The following is a 21082-nucleotide window of genomic DNA, read 5'->3' as shown; positions in this document are numbered from 1 at the left end:
CCTCTCTTATTGAACAATAACAAATGGGGTTTGAGTGACCTTCATTAAGATAAGTCATAGTTGATTAACTATAAGTAAGTTCCACGTAGTCTATTAGGCTGTTCCTTATTATAACTGGCTAGTGCATGTGAAGACCAGTTATTCTTTCGATTTTAAAATTTTCATATAGTACGATAGTTGATGGACTCTATCCGTTTAGCGGAAATTAATGGACAATTTTTTTTAAAAAAAAAAAAATTTCCGGTGTTCCTACCTAAATTGATGCTTTTGCTTCCATTTCAGCCAGCGGATGCATTTACGCCTGTTTATGTGTTGCCTGGCAAAAACGATGTTACCATCTTCTACGTACCAACATTTCCTGTTAATTACGTTCTAACTCTGCCACATGACGTGGTGACAGCTATTTTAGTTACTAGGAGAGCCAGAAAGTGGCTTCATAGGCCGCAATTCACGAGCACTACTTCAGATCGTAGACATAACTTCTATCAGACTCAAAGAACAAATCGTCGAACGCGCGCCAGCAAAAAGGAGCTGGTTTGGGTGGTCGAGCCTTTCCGGTGAGGTGGGACCGTGAAAGTTGAGAGAACCTCATGGTGGATTACTCTCATTTAGTTCCCAGCCCAGGTTGTTTGGAATATGGTATAAAGAATTTCTCTTAGCGACAAGAATCATAAGATTAAGAATAAAGCAGCGGCACAGAGACTTATTAGTTGTTGTCTCTAATGGTAAGATTAAGATGACTGACACAGACAGTCTGTCACACAGTTAAACGTGATTTTTATATTATAATAATAACTAGTTGTCGTGCCAATCTCCTTGTTCTCCTTCTACTCCTCCTCCAAAAGAAAGAAAAAAAGGTAAAGGGCCTATGCATTTGTTGCTCATTACTAAGTCTGGAGCTTGTCGATCGATTTATCCTGGGTTACCCGTTACTAGATCTAAGCACGTCTGATGTTTAAGCCGTAGTTAATGGCTACGAGGAATCATGGCACTTGTCACTCTACCGCCTATTCTTATACTGGTAACCTCGTAAGCGACAGCCCCATGCCTGCGTATCTATATGAGGAAGTAATGCTAATCACGCTTAAGGTTGGAGTATTACATATCAATCATCTAATCATTATGAGGAGCTAATGCTATTCACGCTGAACCTGGTACCAAAAAACCTACTATATGGCTGGGTATACCAGCGGGGCATCCTATTTTTGTGAATTTGGGCTCGGAGTGTCACACCCAAACCCAAACACCGTGAGAGACTTGTGGGCTTCAATAGAATCTCATTTGGACTCTATAGAAATAAAATAGACTTGGCTGATACCACTTTATGCATTGAATTAATAAATCTTTCTTGCATGTTGCACCATTCTCCAACCATAATTTTGCCACTTGCAAATTTGGTGATTAAATCAGATTTCCCTTCCGTTTAAATTCCATGTCTGTGCATATTTTTAGCTTTCAAATTTATGATATTTAATAGTGCATTACCTATGGATATCAATTAGGATTTGGATTTGGGTACCGTTCTTCTTCTTCAAACCCGATGGGCTTTGGATGTTATTACAAGTCCATGAAAATATCTTGTTTCGAACCGAAATTAGTGATTTCAACGTAAACCTTTACCCATTCACGTACCTGCATTTAACACCTATAAATTTATAGGTCAAAATCCCTGAGTATGATAGCATGCTAATCACACTAAACCTTTTCTTTTTTTTTTTTAGGTCAATAAAAAGTAAACCAAGCCAAATATGCTCCTTGTAATTTGCTGTAAAGAAGCACAAGTATACATCGCACCCTTGCACACCTGTAATCATAACCTGTAAAGGGAAGAGGTTTTTTTGATGTCCTGATGACACAGTCTATGAAACTCTAGGCTATTGATAGACCTGTAGGACGAGAAAGCAGCAGAAAAGGAAGTAGCAACGAAGCAAAATTCTGATCTAACACTTCAATACCAGGAGAGAGTTAAGTGAAATAATCATACACAAAGGCCAATCTCACTAATGAAACTGCTGCCAAAGTCCCCATATTTGAATTGTCAAAGGCAAAACTTAGCCATGTCCATGTACATGTAGATGTTCGTTTGAGAAGGATAATTTAGCCTGACAACTTTCTCTATACCAGCTCTAAATTGGAGTAGGGGGATGTGTTAGAAGACTATACATTATGTTTGCGACTTTCTGTATTCCAAAACAGGAAAAGGACTCCGAAAACACCAATAAGAACTGTGAAAATTCGAAGGAACCATACGCAGCACATAGAAGTACTGTCGCAAGTACACCAATGCTGATAGACCTGTCTTCCACACTTGTAGCAAAAAGAGGCAAGGCATCTACATACAACATCAAAGAGCAGACGGAAAAAAATCAGATCCCATCATTCAAATCCTTGTTCTACCCTTTTCTTCATCTATTCAGCAATTAAAGGTAAAGCATGAGTCTACCTAAGCTGTAATGTTGGTCCCATGCTAGTGGAGTACCCTCTCCCCGGTCCCTCTTTGCTATTTCCCTCTCAAGATAAGATACTAATTGACTTATGTTAATCAGAATCAAATGGAACCGTGCAATCGCAGTGAAAATTAGGTTAACATGTAACCAAGGAACTTGAGGAAAGTTCGCATAGCTGAGCCCACAGACGACTTGTTAGGCCTCTTTACACATTCTCGGATCATCGTTAAACTTGGCAATCCAGTATACGAAGTAACTTCTCATATCAAGATGGCAGGATGAAGAAACTTACCAAGTACAGAAATATTTGAAGTATCCTTATCCCTAAACTTTAATATACAATCAAATTCTTTTTAGCCTATGTACAATCTCTTATGGTATCAATGATCAGAAACATAAATGGCCAGAAAGTTAAGAGGAAAAAGAGAATCAAAAAGAAGCATATGCAGGCCCTACGAGGTCTCTGACAATCGCACCAATGTCGATTGACCTTCCCTCCACACCTGTAGCAAAATGTAGTAGCACATCTACATGCAAAAAGTAGCATATATGCAATTAGATCTCATCTACATCATTGGGTTACCTAGCTAACTTTAACTTTCACCATTATCTGGCCTTTAGGTGATGGCATCAGCATCTAAACCAGTTTCTTAACAGAAATCTAAATTGCTTTTAATCAGTTACTTCCAGTCATCTCACTGAAGAGGATAGATACAACAAAGATTCAAATGTGAGGATTGCCAATCTAGCTGGTTATACAAAGCTTGCAAAGCTCTATTTTTTGCATTTAATACGCTTTCCCTTTTTTTTTCTGGTTGCATTTAATGTGATTTCCCCCTTGTCTTTAGCCACCAAGTAGACCATACAAACTGAGTAAATGTCAATAAGACAGAACGAGCATGACAGACATCTATGATAACTTGTTCACACGGCAGGAAACAAACTGAACTTTGTTTTGGTTTGGAATCAACTAAATTCTCCCCCTTCTTTCCTACTCCCCCAGCATCCCTTGTCTTAGCTGGAAGGTTCAGCAAAGCTGAAAGCTCAACCTATTGCCATGCTGTAGAACAAAATCCAGTAATACCCTGTTGCAGTAATTTATTACCCTTCCATGACAAAATCCTGAAAGACTAGCCATCCATAGCCCTTTCATACGCTCAACTCCCAATTAAATTCCATACACTTCCTCTCCTACCCTGCTGATACAAATTTTTCTTTTTTGTTCTGTTTTCCCTCACCTTATATTCCCAAACACAGACAGCCTTCTATCGTCCACAAAATACCAGCCTCCACCACCATCTCTATTAGAAGTAACAATTACTAATCAAGACTAATTGCTACGGCCAATTAATCTTAAAAATTGCTCTCTTTTGTGCAATTGACCATATTATCATCCTTCATTTTAAAAAAGAAAAAAAGAAATAGTGTTTAAAAAAAATTTTGTACCTGCATTTAACAATCTGACAACCTTCAATGAGCTCAACAAAATGCTGACACTGAGGACACCTCATCCAATTCTTCTGCTCCACAAGAACCCCAAATGCACGGTCATTCCTATCCCTGAATTCCCCACTCTCCTCACACCTAAAACCAGCGTGCCACGGAAGCTTGCACTGGAAGCAAAAGAGCCGCTTGCAACAGGGACACGTGGCCTTCTTCACAGTCCCGCCGCACTCGTTCACGATCAACGCCGAGCAATTCCTGTTGGGACAAAAACTCCTCGGAAAACCCATCACCGCCGACTCGCAGAGCGAGTCGCACCATTTCACAAACAGTTGGGGGCCCACGAGGGTCCGGCAAGCTTGAGGATCGAGGAACTGGGAGCAATTCAAAGCTGGGCAGGCGATTTTGGAAACGTTGTCGTCCAGCTTCGCTTGGATGTACCTGATCATGCAGTCCTTGCAGAATGGGTGGGGCCCGCATTTGTCATTGTTTGGGCTTTTGAATAATTGGGTTGGTGAAATTATGGGTTCGATGCAAATTTCGCAGGTGGAAGGTTGGTTTTCTTGTGGTAGTTGAGGCGGTGGTTGTGGTAGTCGTGAGAGGGGCAGCTGCTGGGGTGGCAGTGGTGGTGGTGGTTCATCTTCGTTGGTTGGGTCTTGAGATTGCAGGGGCCTCGCCGGGGTTGCCAAATTGTTCCCCATTCGCGTCAATTAAGGTTTGTTTGAATAATACTAGTAGAAGGCATGTGATCAGAGCGAAGAGGCTGGTCGAAATTCTCAGTTGCAGAGTTCTACTGCGAATTTTGGGTTTTTGTATCTCACATTGGAGTTGGGACTAATTTATGCAAGCGGCGTTTGCAAAATTCTTTTTTTATTATTAATTCTTGCTGAGGTTATCTTTTTTAATTAATTCTTGCAGTGTTTAATAATTATTCTTTCGAGCAGTGTTTAATAGTAAGTATATCTTTTTGAGAAAAAGAGATTTAGTTGCTTAGTCTTTTTTTTTTTTTCTTTTTCTGGCAACGATAGCATCTGCTTAGTTGCTTAGTCAGCAGTAGTAAATATGGGTTATAGCATCCAAAATTTTTTCTGCAAATTTTTTTTTGACAGCTGTCCTTCATTAGGATGCAGAATTGAGAGTGACATTGGACGGGAATTTGACTTTTTTTTTTCTAACTTAGTTAGGAAATACAGCAAAAAATAGCAATTAGAGAAAAAAAAAAAAAAAAGCAGATAATTTTTGGACTGTCCATAGTACAATTATGGAAAAGTTTCTTTGGTGACTACTGCCGACCAGGCAAGCAAGATAGGAGAAAGCACATGAAAATTACAATTGAAGTCCTTTTTTTTTTTTTCCTTTTTAATACAAAGATCAAATATCATCCAAGAGAAATCCTCACCATACAACCAGGAACAGCAGCTGACCAAAGTGATTACCAAATGGAGTCAACTGCGGGTCGGTGTTACGAATTCTTTTTGTGACGTGATGTATTTGAGATAAAAAGGTGATTAAAATTTATGAAACAAATTATTTTATTTGAAATCAAGGCAATCCAAACAAACCAAAATTTATTTTTTTTTCAGGGTGAAGTGATCTGTACAGAGCACAAAAACAAAAACTGGCCGCAAATAAAATCAAAATGTCGTTTGTTGTTGTTAAAATCGCTATAACTTAGTAGTAGACTGGGTTTTCTCTCGTTTTTACAAGATACATACATATTTCTTTTCTTCTCTTTTGTCTGTCACGTTTTCAGTTTTATTTGCTTCTATTGTAAGGAAAAAAAATCACAGTACATAGGCAAAAAAAGAGATAGTACTAGATAAAGTAGTTTTTGGTGGTGACATCGAAGAAGTTGCCGGTGCATTACAAAGAAGATTAATTCCCCATAAGCCAACGTCTGCCCAAGGACACGAGGTTACAATGCAATACAATTTCCGTGAAATAGGTACCGGAGGGGGAAAAATATACTATTGAGTGTGGAACGGTAAAAGCACCTACCAAACCAATCATGCGCTTCGTATGGAATGGGAGACTGGAAATTGTTACGCAAATTAGAGGAGCACACGGCTCAAGAGTTTTCCCACGCATTTCTTTCCTTATGAAGGACTCAATTAAAGACTTTGAGAGCCAGTTCCCCGCCCAAACCTCCATCCCAGCCCCAGGTCATGTGGTCATTTATTTCTTGTGGACAGGTGAATGTGATATTGAATTTCCTTTTACTGCAAACTCAAAACGCCTGTACTTCCTTTCGAATTTACCCTCCCAGTCATCAATAATTGCACCGAAATTGCTACGAAGATTCATCGCATGAATTTGATTTTGATGCATTTCCATCCCCCCTTCCAATCCCTTTCTCGGCTGAGGGTTCCATTTACTATATCTTTCTTGTTAACTTGTGAGCCGTCGCCCATTTACTGCTCAGTTGGAATGGTGCTTGTCATGTTTCTTGGCAAGAATTAAAACCTCACCTATTAAAAAAAAGAGTAGAAGTTAAATATAAGATGGTCCTAGAATAAACGCCAGTAAATATCTATCTTGAGCGAATAGGGCTTCAATATTAAATATTAATGGTTACGAACAATTGTTTGGTACTTCGGAATGGTGGAGTTTACGTGTTCCATTACTGGGAAAAAATTCACCATGTACTTTAAACCCTTTTTTTTTAACCAACAATTGGCTAGCTTTAAATTTTGATTTTTTTTTTATTGGCCTTACAAATTATAAATCTGACCATGTTACACGGATTTGGTTGGGCTCCAGAGTCCCATTTGCACTTCTCTTTTGATTGTCCACGAAATTCCAATGTGGATCCATTCACGTAAGAATAAAACTAGGCCCCGTTTGGGTATACCATAGATCGCAGTTTCGCATCCCCGTTCCAGTTAGTTAATGCTGTATACAGCGCTACAATAATGATTTGTCCAAGATTTTTTGGGCCAAATTCATCCAAACAGATCGCTTCTACTAAAGAGGAGGTGTTGGCAAGAACCTGACCTATATATGCATTTCAAGTTTAATCAACTTCAAAAAAAAAAAAAAAAAAAAAAAGGCTCTGGAAGTTGAGAGTAACTTAGGCCCTGTTTAATAATCTAATTTAGCACTTAAATTTAATGGATTTAAATCTTAATATGTTCCGCGCGTTTGATAACCAAAAATTGAACATCTGAAGTAATTAAGTAGCATAGAATTTCCTAGACAAAATTTACTCCCAAAAATAAGTGATAAACTATTCACTTATAACCGAATGTGATATACACTCAAATGTATTAGATTTAATACTTAACAATTGAATAATTTAATGAATTCAGAATTCAGATATCAATTTTATCAAATGCAGCTCTTAGCAGACACGCTTGGCATTGTGACTACTACATCAAACAAATTTACAAAAAAAAAAAACCTATTATATCAATTTTGACTTTTAGAATATCAGAACCATGTATACACAAATTTTGATTTCAATTAGAGCATAGCGGCAAATGAACACCATAAACTTTAAGAGTAGACATTAGGCCAAGGGCAATTACATAATCCATTTACTCCAGATCAACACCTTAAGAGCGAACATTATTGGATTGTAGTTTATTTGCATATTTTTTATTTATTTATATCATCAATACATTTTTCAACAAATATTTTTATTTCATATACATCATATCATAATAAAGTACTACAATATCTTTTTTTTTTCGAAAATTTATCCCAAATAATCTATTCAAAAACCAGTAACCGAATAAAGCTAATCTAAGGACTTTTCCAATTTCGCCTCTCTTCATGACGCATTTCTTTTCAACTATTCATCGCACCTGGAACGATCCAGGCAAAACCGTGAAGCTTCTCGTGGAAGATAGATAAAGGATGAATTGCTCAAAACTTAAAAGGTGCTAATAAATAATCAAATTCTGGTATAAAATATCTCTCATCCCACTTCTTCCTTATTTATTGCTTAACCTGATGTGATGCAAAGTGCTTCATGTAAATTGTTCCCACTGGATAAACACAATTCCTTTTAGAAAAATAAAATTGATTAGCTCGACCGACATACCAAAAACATTTGAGATTGATTCGTGTGATATCCATTTATCATACGTGGCAATGATAGGGATGTTAAATCTAATTTTCAAATACCTGTGTGGTATAAATATAATTTGAATACCGCTTTGGCAAGCAATGACTAGTGAAAATCAAGCTGTGCTTTCAGCCTTTAGTGCCGTAGTCCCACCCTTAAGGCCTTGTTTGGAGTGCATTATTCTATTAAAAAATTTTAACGTTTTCTGAAAACACATATTTTAAGTACTTTTTTTATTTTTTACACATTAAATTGTTATAATATGTTTTTATACAAAAATTCTTTAAAAATGGACACAGGAGCCAGACCCAACCTTTAGCAATAGCTAAAAACTCATTTTATGGAAGGAGAAAGCAGTCAAAGTACGCGACAAATGTACGAACCATGCTTCACAAAGAACAGCGGGTTGGTTTTGCATTTCCCGGAGGAGGGGCTGGAATCCAGAAGGTTCACTGTCATGATTAGGCTAAAAAAATTTGTGCGGCTCGTATCACTGCTTGTAATTTGATTTTCACGTCGTATGGGACCCATAAAAATATTGTTCTAGTGTTACTCGCTATTGTTCTATTGTTACACTTTATACAGATGATGTTATACCACGTGCAAATGGTGTTACACACTGTTCCAGCCCCGGATCCGCATTTCCCGGTCCTGTCAGTATCGACGGCGGCCTAATTGAGGGCCTGAAGCCCGAAAACGAAAAGGAGAGCAACTGCCCCTTATTAGTCCAAGTAACTGGAACGGTGATATTCGTTACGACGTCGTCAGCAAAGACTGCAATCCAGTCAGGAACCAGTCTGCTCCTCTCGATATTTATATTGGTGACTGAGGAATTATGGAAAGGCTAGTTTGAGCTAGAGGTGGCAAATCAACCAACTTAATTAAATTTATCCATATCCACCCATGAATAGATGGGTATGAGTATCTTAAATTTTTGTATATGGGTATAAATGTGTTACCCAATAATACCCATTTAATAAATGGGTATTATTGGGTAACCTATCAAACCCAATTAACCCATTTAGAATTCTCTTCCCCCCAAGTCTCTTCTTTTCCCCCACCCCATTTTTTTTTAAAATTTTCATTTTGTCATGATGTTAACTACTTTTGTTTCATTATTATTATTATTATTCTTATTATTATTATTATTATTATTATTTGTTGGTTTTATCTTATTATTTTATTTTCTCTTAGTTTGTTAACTTGCTCATTTTTCAGCATTACTAATTTAGGATAAATTTTAGCCTATTTTCTTATCTTTCTAAAATGAAATTTTAAATTTATATATGAAAAAAATATTAGGGGTTCAAAATTTTTGGATTAAGTTTTTATATTAATTTTTATAGTACTTAGTTCAAATTTTTATATTCTTATTATTCAATTATTAAATAATAGGTAATTTTGTGACATAGAGTATAAATGAAAAAAAATTGGTAATTAAGTTTATTGAACATTATAAATAAATATTTAAAACTAATGATGGGTATAAAGAGTGGTATAAATTGATAACTTAGTTTGCAAAAATGAATTTAAATGAATTTACAAAAAGTTAAAATAAATGGGTTATAAATGGGTAATTGGGTTACCCAATTCATTTTTTGACTTACTTATTTATACCCATCTAATTAAATGGGTATAAATGAGTTGACTCACTTATACCCATTACCCATTTTACCCAATCCAAACCCGTCCAAGTCACCCATTTTGACACCTCTAGTTTGAGCCCAGAATAATGACTTGTATCTGTCACTAATTAATGCTTAAGAAATGGAGTACTACTACGATGAATTTCTACATTATCCATCATTTAGAGCCGCTAATGAACGGTCCATGCTAAAGATTGTACGGATCAGATCATAAAATGTATTCCATTATTTGGGGTTTACAAGAAAGTATTGTATACATATTTTCATTTGTGCCCAAATTAATTTACAAACATTCTGAATAAATAAATTTACATTTTGTTGAAATACACGAAATCATTACAGCACACACATTGCCTCCTTCCCAATGTGATGAGCCACGGCCAGGTCACTGGGGGCTTCCTGGTGGTCCAGCTTTGGTCCCGCCATTTTGGAAATCAACCATATATCATCAAATCCACGCTTACAATCTTTTGCACCTCAATCAAAGATAAATTACGCTGTGAAAGCTGATTAAACTAGTGGTTTACAGTTACAATTGGGATCCTATCTAGTTACTACAGCCAGTCTTTTTATTTTAGAAAACTTTTTGAATAGGTTCGATTTCGATCACCATCACAGGTCAGAATATTTTGGATGGTCTTGGCTCCAATCACCACCATAGATCACTTACAAAGACTCTTACAGATCATCTATCAATATAATTCTCGTATTAACAATAGAATTTGAATACATGACTTTTTTACGAGAAAATGAGACAGTTGATGACATAAGTGCCTTGCATCTTTGGTTTTCCATATTACATCTTTGGTTTTAGTTGTTTTGCGTCAGATATGTTTCCATTTTGAGTTTATTTTCTCAAAGTATTTGAGTCAAACACGCTAATATTCTGTTTTCCCTTGTTTCCATTTTGAGTTTATTTTCTCAAAATATTTGAGTCAAATACGCTAATTTTTTTCCATTTTGAGTTTATTTTTTCAATTATTAGGCATAAGATTCAAACGTTAATTTGACCATTTTACATTTTGCTTGCCCCTAAACCTCGTAGCAGAAAAGACCTTAAAAACCCTTCCCGGACCACTTGGTCGTTGTGATTGTATTTTGCCTTGCTTGCATGTTTATTAGCATTGCTCAACGTCCCCATTTGACAGAATTGCCCATCTTCTCTCAGCTCATCCGTAGTAACCACTGTAATATTAGAAATGGCTCCAACTGGAATTAGACTGACTATCATTAATCATGATCAGCAGTGTTATTGAACTTCCCGTGTCTTAGTAATTCTTTCGACAAATTCGTTCTTCGTGAAAATAGAACCTTACGTTGTTAAAAAGCTTATTTCTTAGGTTGTTACAACTTGAATTACCCTTTTAGTCAAAAATTTTCCCCAGTTTAAATGCGGACCCATATTTTATTCTGTTGCAACAGTAAATTCATTGTTGTATCCCAAACTGATTATAGGCCATTTGATACACATGTTGCGTTATTCCCGATTTACCATGTCGTATCATCAACTAGCGTTTTATTGTGGTCGGAACACTTTTAAGGAACATGAGCCACGTCCCACAACATAGTTTTTTTTTTTTTTTTTGCCTAAAGATTTTTTTAAAAAAAGGGACTGGCATTACAGAATCATGAATGCACCACGAAAACTTGTAAAGAATTTTAAAATTTCCTTTCCAATATGCTGACTTTTACAGTCAAACGGGGAAAATAGATCACAGAATATGGGTTGCAGAAAGTGAGTCCTATGGTTGGTTGGTGCGGCTTATTCTGGACCATTGCCGGTGCCTTTTCGATTCAAGGTTTTTGCATTGACTTTGGGTGACTATAATTACTAATTATTATAGGTCCATAAGAAAAACTTCGAAGCGATGGGAGAGGAGAACTAAAACCTATTACTCTCGCTCCGTGCAAGTTGTATTTTGTTCGTTTTCTTCCTTTCTACTTTTGGCTAGAAGTCTCTTCCAGATTTCATGATGCGGAGAATAATCATTCTCTAAAAAAAATTGCGTTTTTCATTGAAATGATGTTGAATTCCAAATCCCAAGCGATGGTTTTTTTTTTTTTTGGCTGCTTTGTCCTGATAAATTTTGATTTAATTTTTTTTTATTTTTTTTTTAACTTAACGGCACATCTAGCCTAGTCTAGCTTACTCCTACTCCTAAGGGGAGGGGAAACCTACTCTATGGAGTGGCCCAACTGAGCCGGGGGAACCTGATGGGGACTGAACCACCATCAGATCAGACGGGTGCACCACACACCTGTATGGATTTAGAACAAACCTCATATTGAGGGACATTGATGGGAGGCAAGGTTTGAACCCTTGACCTCCCACCTCGCAATTAATGTGGTGGCCAACTCCACTAAAGGAAGTTGGTTAAATCTTGATTTAATTAGTTTAGCTTGATTTAGTTGTTTTTCTCGATAAGTGGATTCTGATAATTGATATCAGTTGTGAATTCAAGGCGCTGGATATGACTTCTTTTTTTTTAAAAAAAATAATGATGGAAGAAGGGTGCACTTTTCCACTTTATCGGCCAATAATGGCCCGTTCTGATCTTCTCTGTCCTTTTCTCCAACTAGTTGTGCGGACTATCTTTATGCCCGAATCAACCTATATTTTACTTTTTCTTTTTCTTTTGGTAGAATCGACGTACGTTCCCATCCCAATAACCAATTATTTCTTCGCTTGAGATTCGAATCCAACCTTTTTTTTTCGGGGGTAATATGCTTTTCAATGCCAGCCAATCTTTTCCCTTGGCTAATTCACCTCAAAGTAATAGTAGTGTGGTATCAATACAGTAGTGTTATGCTAACTAACTACTTTATGTTTCCATGATTTATCTTTTGCTAATTTTACCTATGAATCATTTTGTATTTTCACCGTTAACGTATTTTACAACCATTTTTTTATCTCACGTATATTACATAAAATATGTGTTATAGCATTTTTTTCAAAACAATTATTTCAAAAAATTTACTATCCAAACACACTTATTCATTTATAGTTTTAACCTTCCATTTAATTGCAAATCTACAAGAGGTTAGAACTTATGACAACACATTATGCTAAAGTCGATTGCAAATCACAAGCATTTTATTTCTATAAATTTTTTCCTTAATTAGTAAAACTAAAGCCTATGTACAATGTTAACACTGGACTCCAAGGAGAATCTCATAGTCGGTGAGAAGTCCTCAACGGGCTATTGAACAAAAACAAAATAGATAAACACGTAGAAGAAAAATAAACAGAGGAGAGATGGGCTACTGATATACTGAGTGAGTGTGTTTGGATAGGAGATTATTTGAAATAATTACTGTAGCACTTTTATGATATATTGTATGTGAGATAAAAATGTCATTAAAAAAAATGTGTACTGAAAAAAATGTTTTTGTGATGTAAACAAATAATTTTTTAGTAAATAATTACTAGCTAAACACACCCATTGTTTACCTTTTTGAAGGGAAGCGGAATGGGCCGGATGGAGCTATCCACATTGTTTGATAATCAGTTAAAGATGAGCCTTGAATTGGAATACTTTCTTTTCATGTATGGTATATTATTCATTAATCATATAATTTATATTTCACATTCCATTAATATTTTAAATGTTACTTTGCATACTAATAGACGATCAATTACTAATAACGTTTTGTTTTTTCTGCGTGAGAGAATAGAGAGATTGTGCAAGTGTGTGTGTGCTTTTGTGTGGTACAGAATGGAAAAAAATATTCTATACGAATTAATAAAGGAACAATGTATGAACATAATAGTTTTGAAAGAATTAAAACTGCGTGTCTGTGAGAGAACAGGTAGGGTGTAGTATGTTTGATATAGGATGCGTGTACGTGACATGGTGAGTAAGCATTACTGCATTAATCCAATAATACAACAACTTAACGATACTTTTTTTTAATTACAATTTTGTATATAAATTAAGCAATATCAATGTATTCAAATTAGATGAAATTATTCTATTGAACAAACATAATATAAGAAGCACTCAAGTCACAAATTATTAAACATTTAATATGGTTATCAAACTATTATTATGGAAGTAAGGTAGTAAACATTGACAATAAAATGATTGTCAAATCCAATCTGAGTCAATTTGGATTGAAATTTTTGTAAAAAAATATACTATATAAAATGGTTGTGTCAGGGACATGGTTTTTTTAATGTTACTATCTCGTTTGAATTGCTATTTTTCGAAATTTTTGTAAAAAATATTTACTATAGTGATTTGACACATGCGAAATAAGAAGTTGATTGGAAAATGTATTTACGAAAAACTTAAAAAATTTTCAGTAAAGAACAACAATCCAAACATGGTTGAAACATATAACTCCAAAACGAAATTCGGACAAAATTCATGCGGATAATCTATCCATTTTGGGATAATTTCAGAAACCTCCCCTGAGGTTTCATGAAATATCACCTAGCTCCCCTGAACTTTTCAAAATCTCACTTAGCACCCTTGAAGTGATAGTAGGGCCATATGCTAATATCAAAGGTGATGAATTGTCAATAATACCCTCATATTTAAATTTTCTAAACTTATTTTTCTTTCTCTAAATGTCAATGAAATATAGGATTTAATCAATGAAATATTCAGCGCATTTGGAGAAAAATAGCTGCAGGTTCTTTTTTTCCCCTTTTTTTGTGTTTCACAACTTTATTTATTTATTTAGTTATTTGTTCCTATTCATGTAGAGCGCAAGAGAAATAAAGTAACTAAAACTCCGAACTGCAGTTTTTCAAATTCTGAGTTTTTTATAATAAAATTTTCATATTTCATACCCATAAAAAAGTCTGTCTATTTTGAGTATATTCTCTGTATGATATTGAAGTTGAATTTCATCTATTGCTGAGTTTTTTTGGCTCAAATGTATGCTTTTTACATGCTAATTGCCTTCAATGCTATGTAGGGTTTTATTTTATAGAAATGGTTTAAAAAAATATTTGCTTTTACTGTCTCTCTCTACTATAGAAATGACTATTGGCTGTAACATAAAATCTTATTAATTTTCATCACCTCACTTTTAAGATGGTTCCAATTTAGTACTTTTTTTCCTTGGTTTGTAAAATGTTCATTTTTCTATAGGCTAAGGGTATTAAAGGCACTAAAATAATCTCTCTCCTTAAACATGAATTTTGTAATATTACTTTTGGTTAGAAGGGTGACAATGTTACCAAAATGTCAATTCGAGGGGTGCTAAGTGAGATTTTGAAAACCTCAAGAGAGCTAGGTGATATTTCATGAAACCTCAGGGGGGTTTCTGAAATTATCCCATCCATTTTTCATGATCAATGTATAGCATATGATACTGAAATTATCTACGAGGTTTGATTTGGACAAGTAAACTTTGAAAGTCAATGCTTACAAAAGTTAGAGGACCCCACAGAGCTGAAACGTCACGTAGAGCCAGTAGTGTAAAAATGATGTGCTTATGGTCCTCCGGCGCCGTTTACGCTTACGGTACCGTGGTCAGAAACGGTGCGCTTTTTGTCGTTGTCGATGCATGAATTTCTTTCTTTCTTTTTATAACATAACACTCTAAGAGCCAAGAGGCGTTACTGTTCATTTCTTTTGGTCGTCGTCGCGTGCCATAAGCATGCCTTCAGTATTTTTTTATTTTTTTTTTCGCGCAACGCGCGGGTAATCAGCTTAGGGTTAGACACACAAAATACTTCATTCCTGACGTTCCTTTCCAAAGCCTCGCCGCCGCCGCTTCTTCTTTCCTGCCTTTCCTTTCCAAGATTATAATGCCAAAATCTTCAGTACGTTTAAGCTTCCTCCTCGCTCTTTGCTTATTTTCTTGTAAGTTTGTAGTTTTCTTACTCTTAGTTTCAATGCCAAAGGGGAAGAGAATAAAAAATTGAATGAAAAGAAGGAGATGGAGATTTCAGAAGCTGGTGCTAGATCCTCCAAAGCGTGTGGCCAGCATCATTTCTAGCTCAAGGTTTGGGACTTTTCTTTGTTTTTCCCAAATTTATTCTCCTTCGTTATATATATTTTTTCTCAGAAAGCTCCTTCATTCTCCGTTCTTTGTTTATTTTTTTTATATTATTGTTCCTTATTTTTCTTACCCTTTTCAAATCAGGTGGCTTTTTTTGATGTGGTTGCTCTTCATCTTTTAAAAAAAAAAATCTACAAGAAAATGTTTATCCTCCGTCAGTTCAGGTAACTTTTCTACAAGACCTCCCTTTGCCCCCTCTGTTTACTTTCTTACGTGCTTATCTTTTTTTTTCTTTTTTAAAATGCATAGAAGCCCTTTGAATTGGGATGTGCGAAAGTACTGATGCGTTTCTAAAGGGCCTTTGAAAGATTTATTTCTATGCAGCAAACTGAACAATATGAAACATTTTTGGGTTTGATGGAAGCCTTTGAATATGATGGCGAGGCTTCTCCGAAATGCTTCTTCTCTCGGATGCCTCTGTTTTTGCAACCCCTCTCTCCGGTAATTTACCCACCAAACCAGATTTTGTTCTTATTTTCTTTGTATTTTTGGAGAACAATTTGGTTAGGATTAATGATACGTAATGGCCCGTTGTAGAAATTTGAAGGGTTTTTAAAAATAAATTTCAGCTTTTTCTCAAATATGTTTTTCACAGCTTTGTTGAGTTTCAACGTTTTTACGCTACCTTGTCTTGTTTGTACTATTCTTTTGAAGTTATAGGTGTAATATAGTGTTTATACTTGTTATTAGCAGTTGGAAGCCAAATGCTTTACTTTGCTAGCTTGCAGAAGTCAGATGTCAAAGAAAGATTTGGTGCTAAATATATTATCTCGCTTATGTTTAAAATGTTCAATGTTTGGGTGTAATTGCAGCATTAATTACATCGCAGAATTGTGGCGGTTTGGGGGATTTGTTGTTGTTGCTTCAATGAACAAAGAAAAGAATATCCCTAAGGACGATAAAAGTTTACTTGGTAAGTTCGTTGTGCTTCTGAGGGAAAGCAGAATGTCATTTGTCTTGAGTGTTAATTGAACTGTTCTGGCAAGAATGGACATGCTATTAGTCCAGAAATTCTTCAGTGCGTATATTAAATGTTTGACGAGCAGTTTGACTTCAGTCTACATACAGAAAATCAGTAGTAGATGAATAGTTCGGGATACAATACATATAGCCTAGAGTAAAATGATGGGTATGCTATATCTGCCCTGTTAGTACCATCTTCAGATTGCTATTTGAGTCTTAATCCGTTTGCCTTTTCAAAGCTATTCTGTTTCTGAGAGTTGTGTCCTTCTTCACATTTGGCAATTTCATCTTGGTACCTATTTTCGCAAGTTTCTCCAACCAAGTCTACTGCTTTTTGTGATTCTCTTTCCCAAACTGTCTTGCTTATCACTGTCAGGATAGAGACCATGCATGCCACTTGAGCTGCTAAAAGCCCATAGCACAGGCCCAAAAACCCTTTACTTTGCTAGCTTGCAGAAGTTGTTCCTTGTTTTTAAAATTATTGAACTTGCATACTGTATAAAGAAAGTCTTTTGTTTGATACGTTTTCTTACATCATTTTTTGTATGGAAGGTAGAAGAAAATCCAAGTCAGATGTCAAAGAAAGATTTGGTGCTCAAGTACTATCAGATCACTGCATCATTTGGAAAAGGTTCTATCATGTGGCTTGGCCGCTCTGCCCCTGTCAAACAAGTTCCAGTTGTGTCCACAGCTTCATTTGCTTTGGATATTGCATTTGGGATTGGAGGACTTCCAAAGGTTGGACATCTTATGTGTTTCTTATGCTGCAATGCCAGATGTTGATTTTGAATTATTGTTTCAAGTGCACTAAACATCTGCAAATTTCTAAAGAATCATATTGACATCGTTTTAGAGTGCAAATATACCACTGAAAGGACTTCTCTCTATCTAATTGGACTTCAACTAATAGTTGCTGTAATTATTCTTGCTTTGAATATTTCCATTCTGATTTATCAGTATTTGCAGTTTCCAAACTGTATAGCAAAAGAAAAGCTTTGTCTTGTTCTTGAAAACCTTCACTGAAATGGGAGCTTTTAAATTACTTTGTATCACTATTGGTTTCTGTTAACCTTATCATTTTGTAATTGGAGTAGTGCATTTTGGCATCGGGCAATATTAGTAGTTCCATGTCCATGGGAGATGTTACCATCCCCAAGCAATTCACTCAGGCTGGCTTATGGGATTGGCTCATAACTTCCATTTCTTGCTTTTAACATGAATACATGAATCTTCCATTTCGTTATACCTCTATTTTCGCCTGATTTACATGAATCTTTTTTCTTAGCAGAAACTTAATGCGACAATCCTGACAGGTGATTTTACTAAATTGGATTTTGAATCCTACCTTCCAGAGGATATAATCAATTGGGGAGCATTGGATACAGCACTGAGTAGTTCCTTTTGAAGTTAAGAAAGCAGCAGTTTCACGTAAGCAAGAATTGGCTTAGATAGCATACACTCATCTTGAGGTATAGGACTCGATACAGTTCCATCTCTTCTGTGTTTTCCTTTTCTTTCTCAATTGAAGATTAGAAGTATAGGACTTCTTTATGATCAGTTGCATTTGTTCTGTGTTTCTGGAGTCTGAAAAACCTTAGCAATTATTAAGTGTCAAATATTAAGTTTCAATTATTATAGCATACAAAATTTCCCTATAAAGACTTCTATACAAACCTTGGTTTTGCCTTTATAGGTACAGAAATATCCCTTCATGATCTATAGTTTCTTAATACTTCTTATCATATGCTAAATGAAGAATTGAGCTATCAAACCTTAAATTTTTCAGTCACAAAAGATTTTAAATTTTAGATCTAGAAAACACATTATTCTTAGATGAGAATATCTAGAATAACATGTTAGATCTTAGATGAAAATAACATGTCGAGGGCCATGTTATTGATGGAACAATGCCCACCATGCCTATTATTATTGCTATGCGGGTTAGGGTCTTAACAGAAAATTGTATGTCGCTCTTTTCCCCTTGTGCAGTATGCTTTGTTTCCTAGATGCCTGCTTAGTTTAGCTCTTGTTGACCCATGTATTCTATTGCTCTAGATATATCGTTGGCGACCCAGCCATCCTCCGTTATACTTGTTGCTCCTGATGTTTTGGAGGTGCGCCAGCTTGATTGTTGGTTGGTTTCTATCTATTGCTGATCCGGTTATTCTTTTACCCCCTGTTCGTGATCCAATTCTTACTGCGATCTCCAGCGTTGCATCATTTACTCGATTCGTTAGTAACTTTCTACTTCTATACCCCGTCGCTTTTCCCTTTGCTGTGTTTTTTCCCCTTTTTAAAGTTGTGTTGCTGAGTTGTTGCTATTCTCTGTTGTTTTCAGGATCGAGCAACCGCCTGGATTAAGGGCCGTGTTGAAATTGCCTGTCCGATGACTCGCTTTTGGCATCTCGCCTGTCCCCTTTCCTTATTCCCATTTTTTTGTTGTACAGTTTTTTGGCCTATATAAACAGGTTTGCCGTCGCCTAGAACGGAAAATCCTGTTGTGTTATATAAAGCATTCCTCTGATGTGATTAGGTCAACAGCCATCGCCAAGTTCACAGTTGTTACTTGTTACTTGTGTTAGGATTAAAGCTGCTTTGAAGATTGCCCTGTTGCCCTTGTTTATTGAGGATGTTGATCTTTTGAACCTTTGAGGATGCTGTTATGTATGGACTATATTTTGTCTGTTAAGATACTTTTTTCCTTGCTCTGTACTTCGGTTGCTTGTAATGAATGAGGAGCCTGTATCCTTCTACATTCACGCTTTGGTTACACTGACCAATTGTGATTTTAAAACACGGGATATGCGCCTTGGATGTTCAGTGATTTTTTATCTAATTACACACCGCTTTCCTTTTCCCCCCGCTATTCAAAATCAGTTCGTTGCATTTATTTGCCAGCCTCAGTTCGCTGCTAATTGATCTCTCTTCAAAACCCCGTGCCTTTGTCACCAATGGCTTTTTCTAACTGTCATGCCTAAAGGCACGCATAACCAGCTAAGCTTTTCCAGCATTTCTCCCGTGCCATTTGTATTGCCCTTTCTTTCTCCTGATTTCTTTTCCTAATTTTATTTTTAGGCGTTATACTCTCATCTTGGTTCCACCATTTTCTTTTCTTGCGTGGATGTTGGTGCCTTTGATAAATACAAATTGCTCTCCGCTGTCTTTTTCCTTAGAAAGACTTTTTCCCCTTTAAAAGAAAAAGCACCTTTTCCTCTCAGCTACAGCTGCTTAGCTCGCTGCTTGCTTTCGCCTTGAATGCAGTTGTTTTTATTTTTTTCCCAGCCTGTATTTTTTCCAATCTCAATGTTAACTAGATTTTTTGACTCTTTTGCCTTACACGACAATAGCACGTTTAAGTACCCTCACTTATATTTTTCATGTTTCCAAATAGTGTTTATTTTCGCGTTTTTGTCCCCTTCCAATATATTAATCGTACATATATATGCTTTCATCCCTTCCGAAAACGTTGTACTATCTTTTCTTTTCTATACTGTTCATATGTCGTGCCTCTCTGGTTCTTTTTTTTCTCCATATATGTGTGATTGGTCTCTTAAATTTTGATGCTTATTACGCATTTTTTTCCCCTGATACCCACTTAACGCCATTTTCTGCTAACATTCTTTGGGATACTCCAAGCTTTGAATAGATCGCACGTTTTCCATCATCGTCAGAGCCATTGTTCTTTGCAATGTTCAGTTTTGCCTTCGTTGCTTCTATCGATCTTTACCAGTTTTTGTGCAATGTCAATTGTCATTCACAGGGGAAAAAAAAAAGGTCAGTTTTTTACTATTTTTAGCCTTCTTTACATGGATCTTCGTTTCAGGCCAATAGCCGTGCAGAAAAAAAAGGTCAGCGCTTTGCTACTTTTAAACTTCTTTGCATGGATAGTAGCTAATGAAAGTACCCTTGCCTGCTCTTTAATCTTTTTTCCCGTTGCCTGCCTCGACCAGTGTGCTTACAATGTTCTATTAAGCCTTCTGCTTTATCTGGGCTTCTTCCCTTCCTTTGTTTCTTCTCCTTGCTGTAGAGTCAGGCAGCCTTTCTTGCCATCAGGTTGGTGCGTAAAGCTTTTCTGCATGCCTCTTGCATCCTTTATTTACACTGTACACCATACGCTTGCTAATTTTTTTTTCCTTTTGTGCTTGCACATTTTTTTATATTTTCTCCCTGTCTTTGTACTTTCCAGTGGAGCTTTCTTCCAAGAGTCGCGCATCAAGCTCGGTTGCTTCTGTCGTTATTTCTTCTTTTTTAAGGTATTATGATTTTCATTAAATAGTGAAATATCTGCTTTAGTGCCTTTACTTGTCGTTAAAGATGTTTACAATCCATTCTATATGACTAATAGTTTAGTTTTTCGTCAGAGCTGCGCTTTAGCTCCTTTATTTTGATCATTACCTTTTCAGCTGTGCTCCTTGCTTTTCATGCCTTTCCTATTGTGAGACCAGTTTCCCTTGCATCATTACTCACTTTGTGATCAATGGCACTTGTGTTCGTGT

At 36.1% G+C, this 21082-nt stretch overlaps 1 protein-coding gene and 1 long non-coding RNA gene across 6 annotated transcripts; one reads left to right on the top strand and one right to left on the bottom strand.

Annotated features, from left to right (window-relative positions):
- Nucleotides 1–2001: 2001 nt before the first annotated feature.
- Nucleotides 2002–4717, bottom strand: LOC113762326 (probable E3 ubiquitin-protein ligase RNF217). 2 transcript variants are annotated; one of them, XM_027305720.1, is made up of 2 exons: nucleotides 3894–4717; nucleotides 2002–2332 (listed from the first exon to the last, which is right to left on the bottom strand). In XM_027305720.1, the coding sequence occupies exons 1-2, from the start codon at nucleotides 4589–4591 to the stop codon at nucleotides 2158–2160; spliced, it is 873 nt and encodes a 290-aa protein (XP_027161521.1). In that variant the 5' UTR covers nucleotides 4592–4717; the 3' UTR covers nucleotides 2002–2157. The 2 variants fall into 2 exon arrangements, with proteins under 2 accessions (XP_027161521.1, XP_027161522.1); XM_027305721.1 differs by lacking the exon at nucleotides 2002–2332 and adding an exon at nucleotides 2752–2974.
- Nucleotides 4718–15305: 10588 nt separating this feature from the next.
- LOC113762711 lies at nucleotides 15306–19331 on the top strand. Of its 4 annotated transcripts, XR_003467246.1 has the most exons (9): nucleotides 15306–15384; nucleotides 15466–15566; nucleotides 15708–15787; nucleotides 15948–16064; nucleotides 16436–16536; nucleotides 17139–17324; nucleotides 17875–18055; nucleotides 18642–18818; nucleotides 18925–19331. It is a non-coding gene; the product is annotated as an uncharacterized LOC113762711 (long non-coding RNA). The 4 variants fall into 4 exon arrangements; XR_003467248.1 differs by having other exon boundaries at nucleotides 15306–15566; nucleotides 17900–18055; XR_003467247.1 differs by having other exon boundaries at nucleotides 15307–15566; nucleotides 17143–17324.
- Nucleotides 19332–21082: the final 1751 nt, after the last annotated feature.

The sequence above is a fragment of the Coffea eugenioides genome, chromosome 2, assembly GCF_003713205.1.
Source record: "Coffea eugenioides isolate CCC68of chromosome 2, Ceug_1.0, whole genome shotgun sequence".
NCBI classification, from domain to species: domain Eukaryota; kingdom Viridiplantae; phylum Streptophyta; class Magnoliopsida; order Gentianales; family Rubiaceae; genus Coffea; species Coffea eugenioides.
This window is presented reverse-complemented; position numbering and strand designations above follow the sequence as displayed.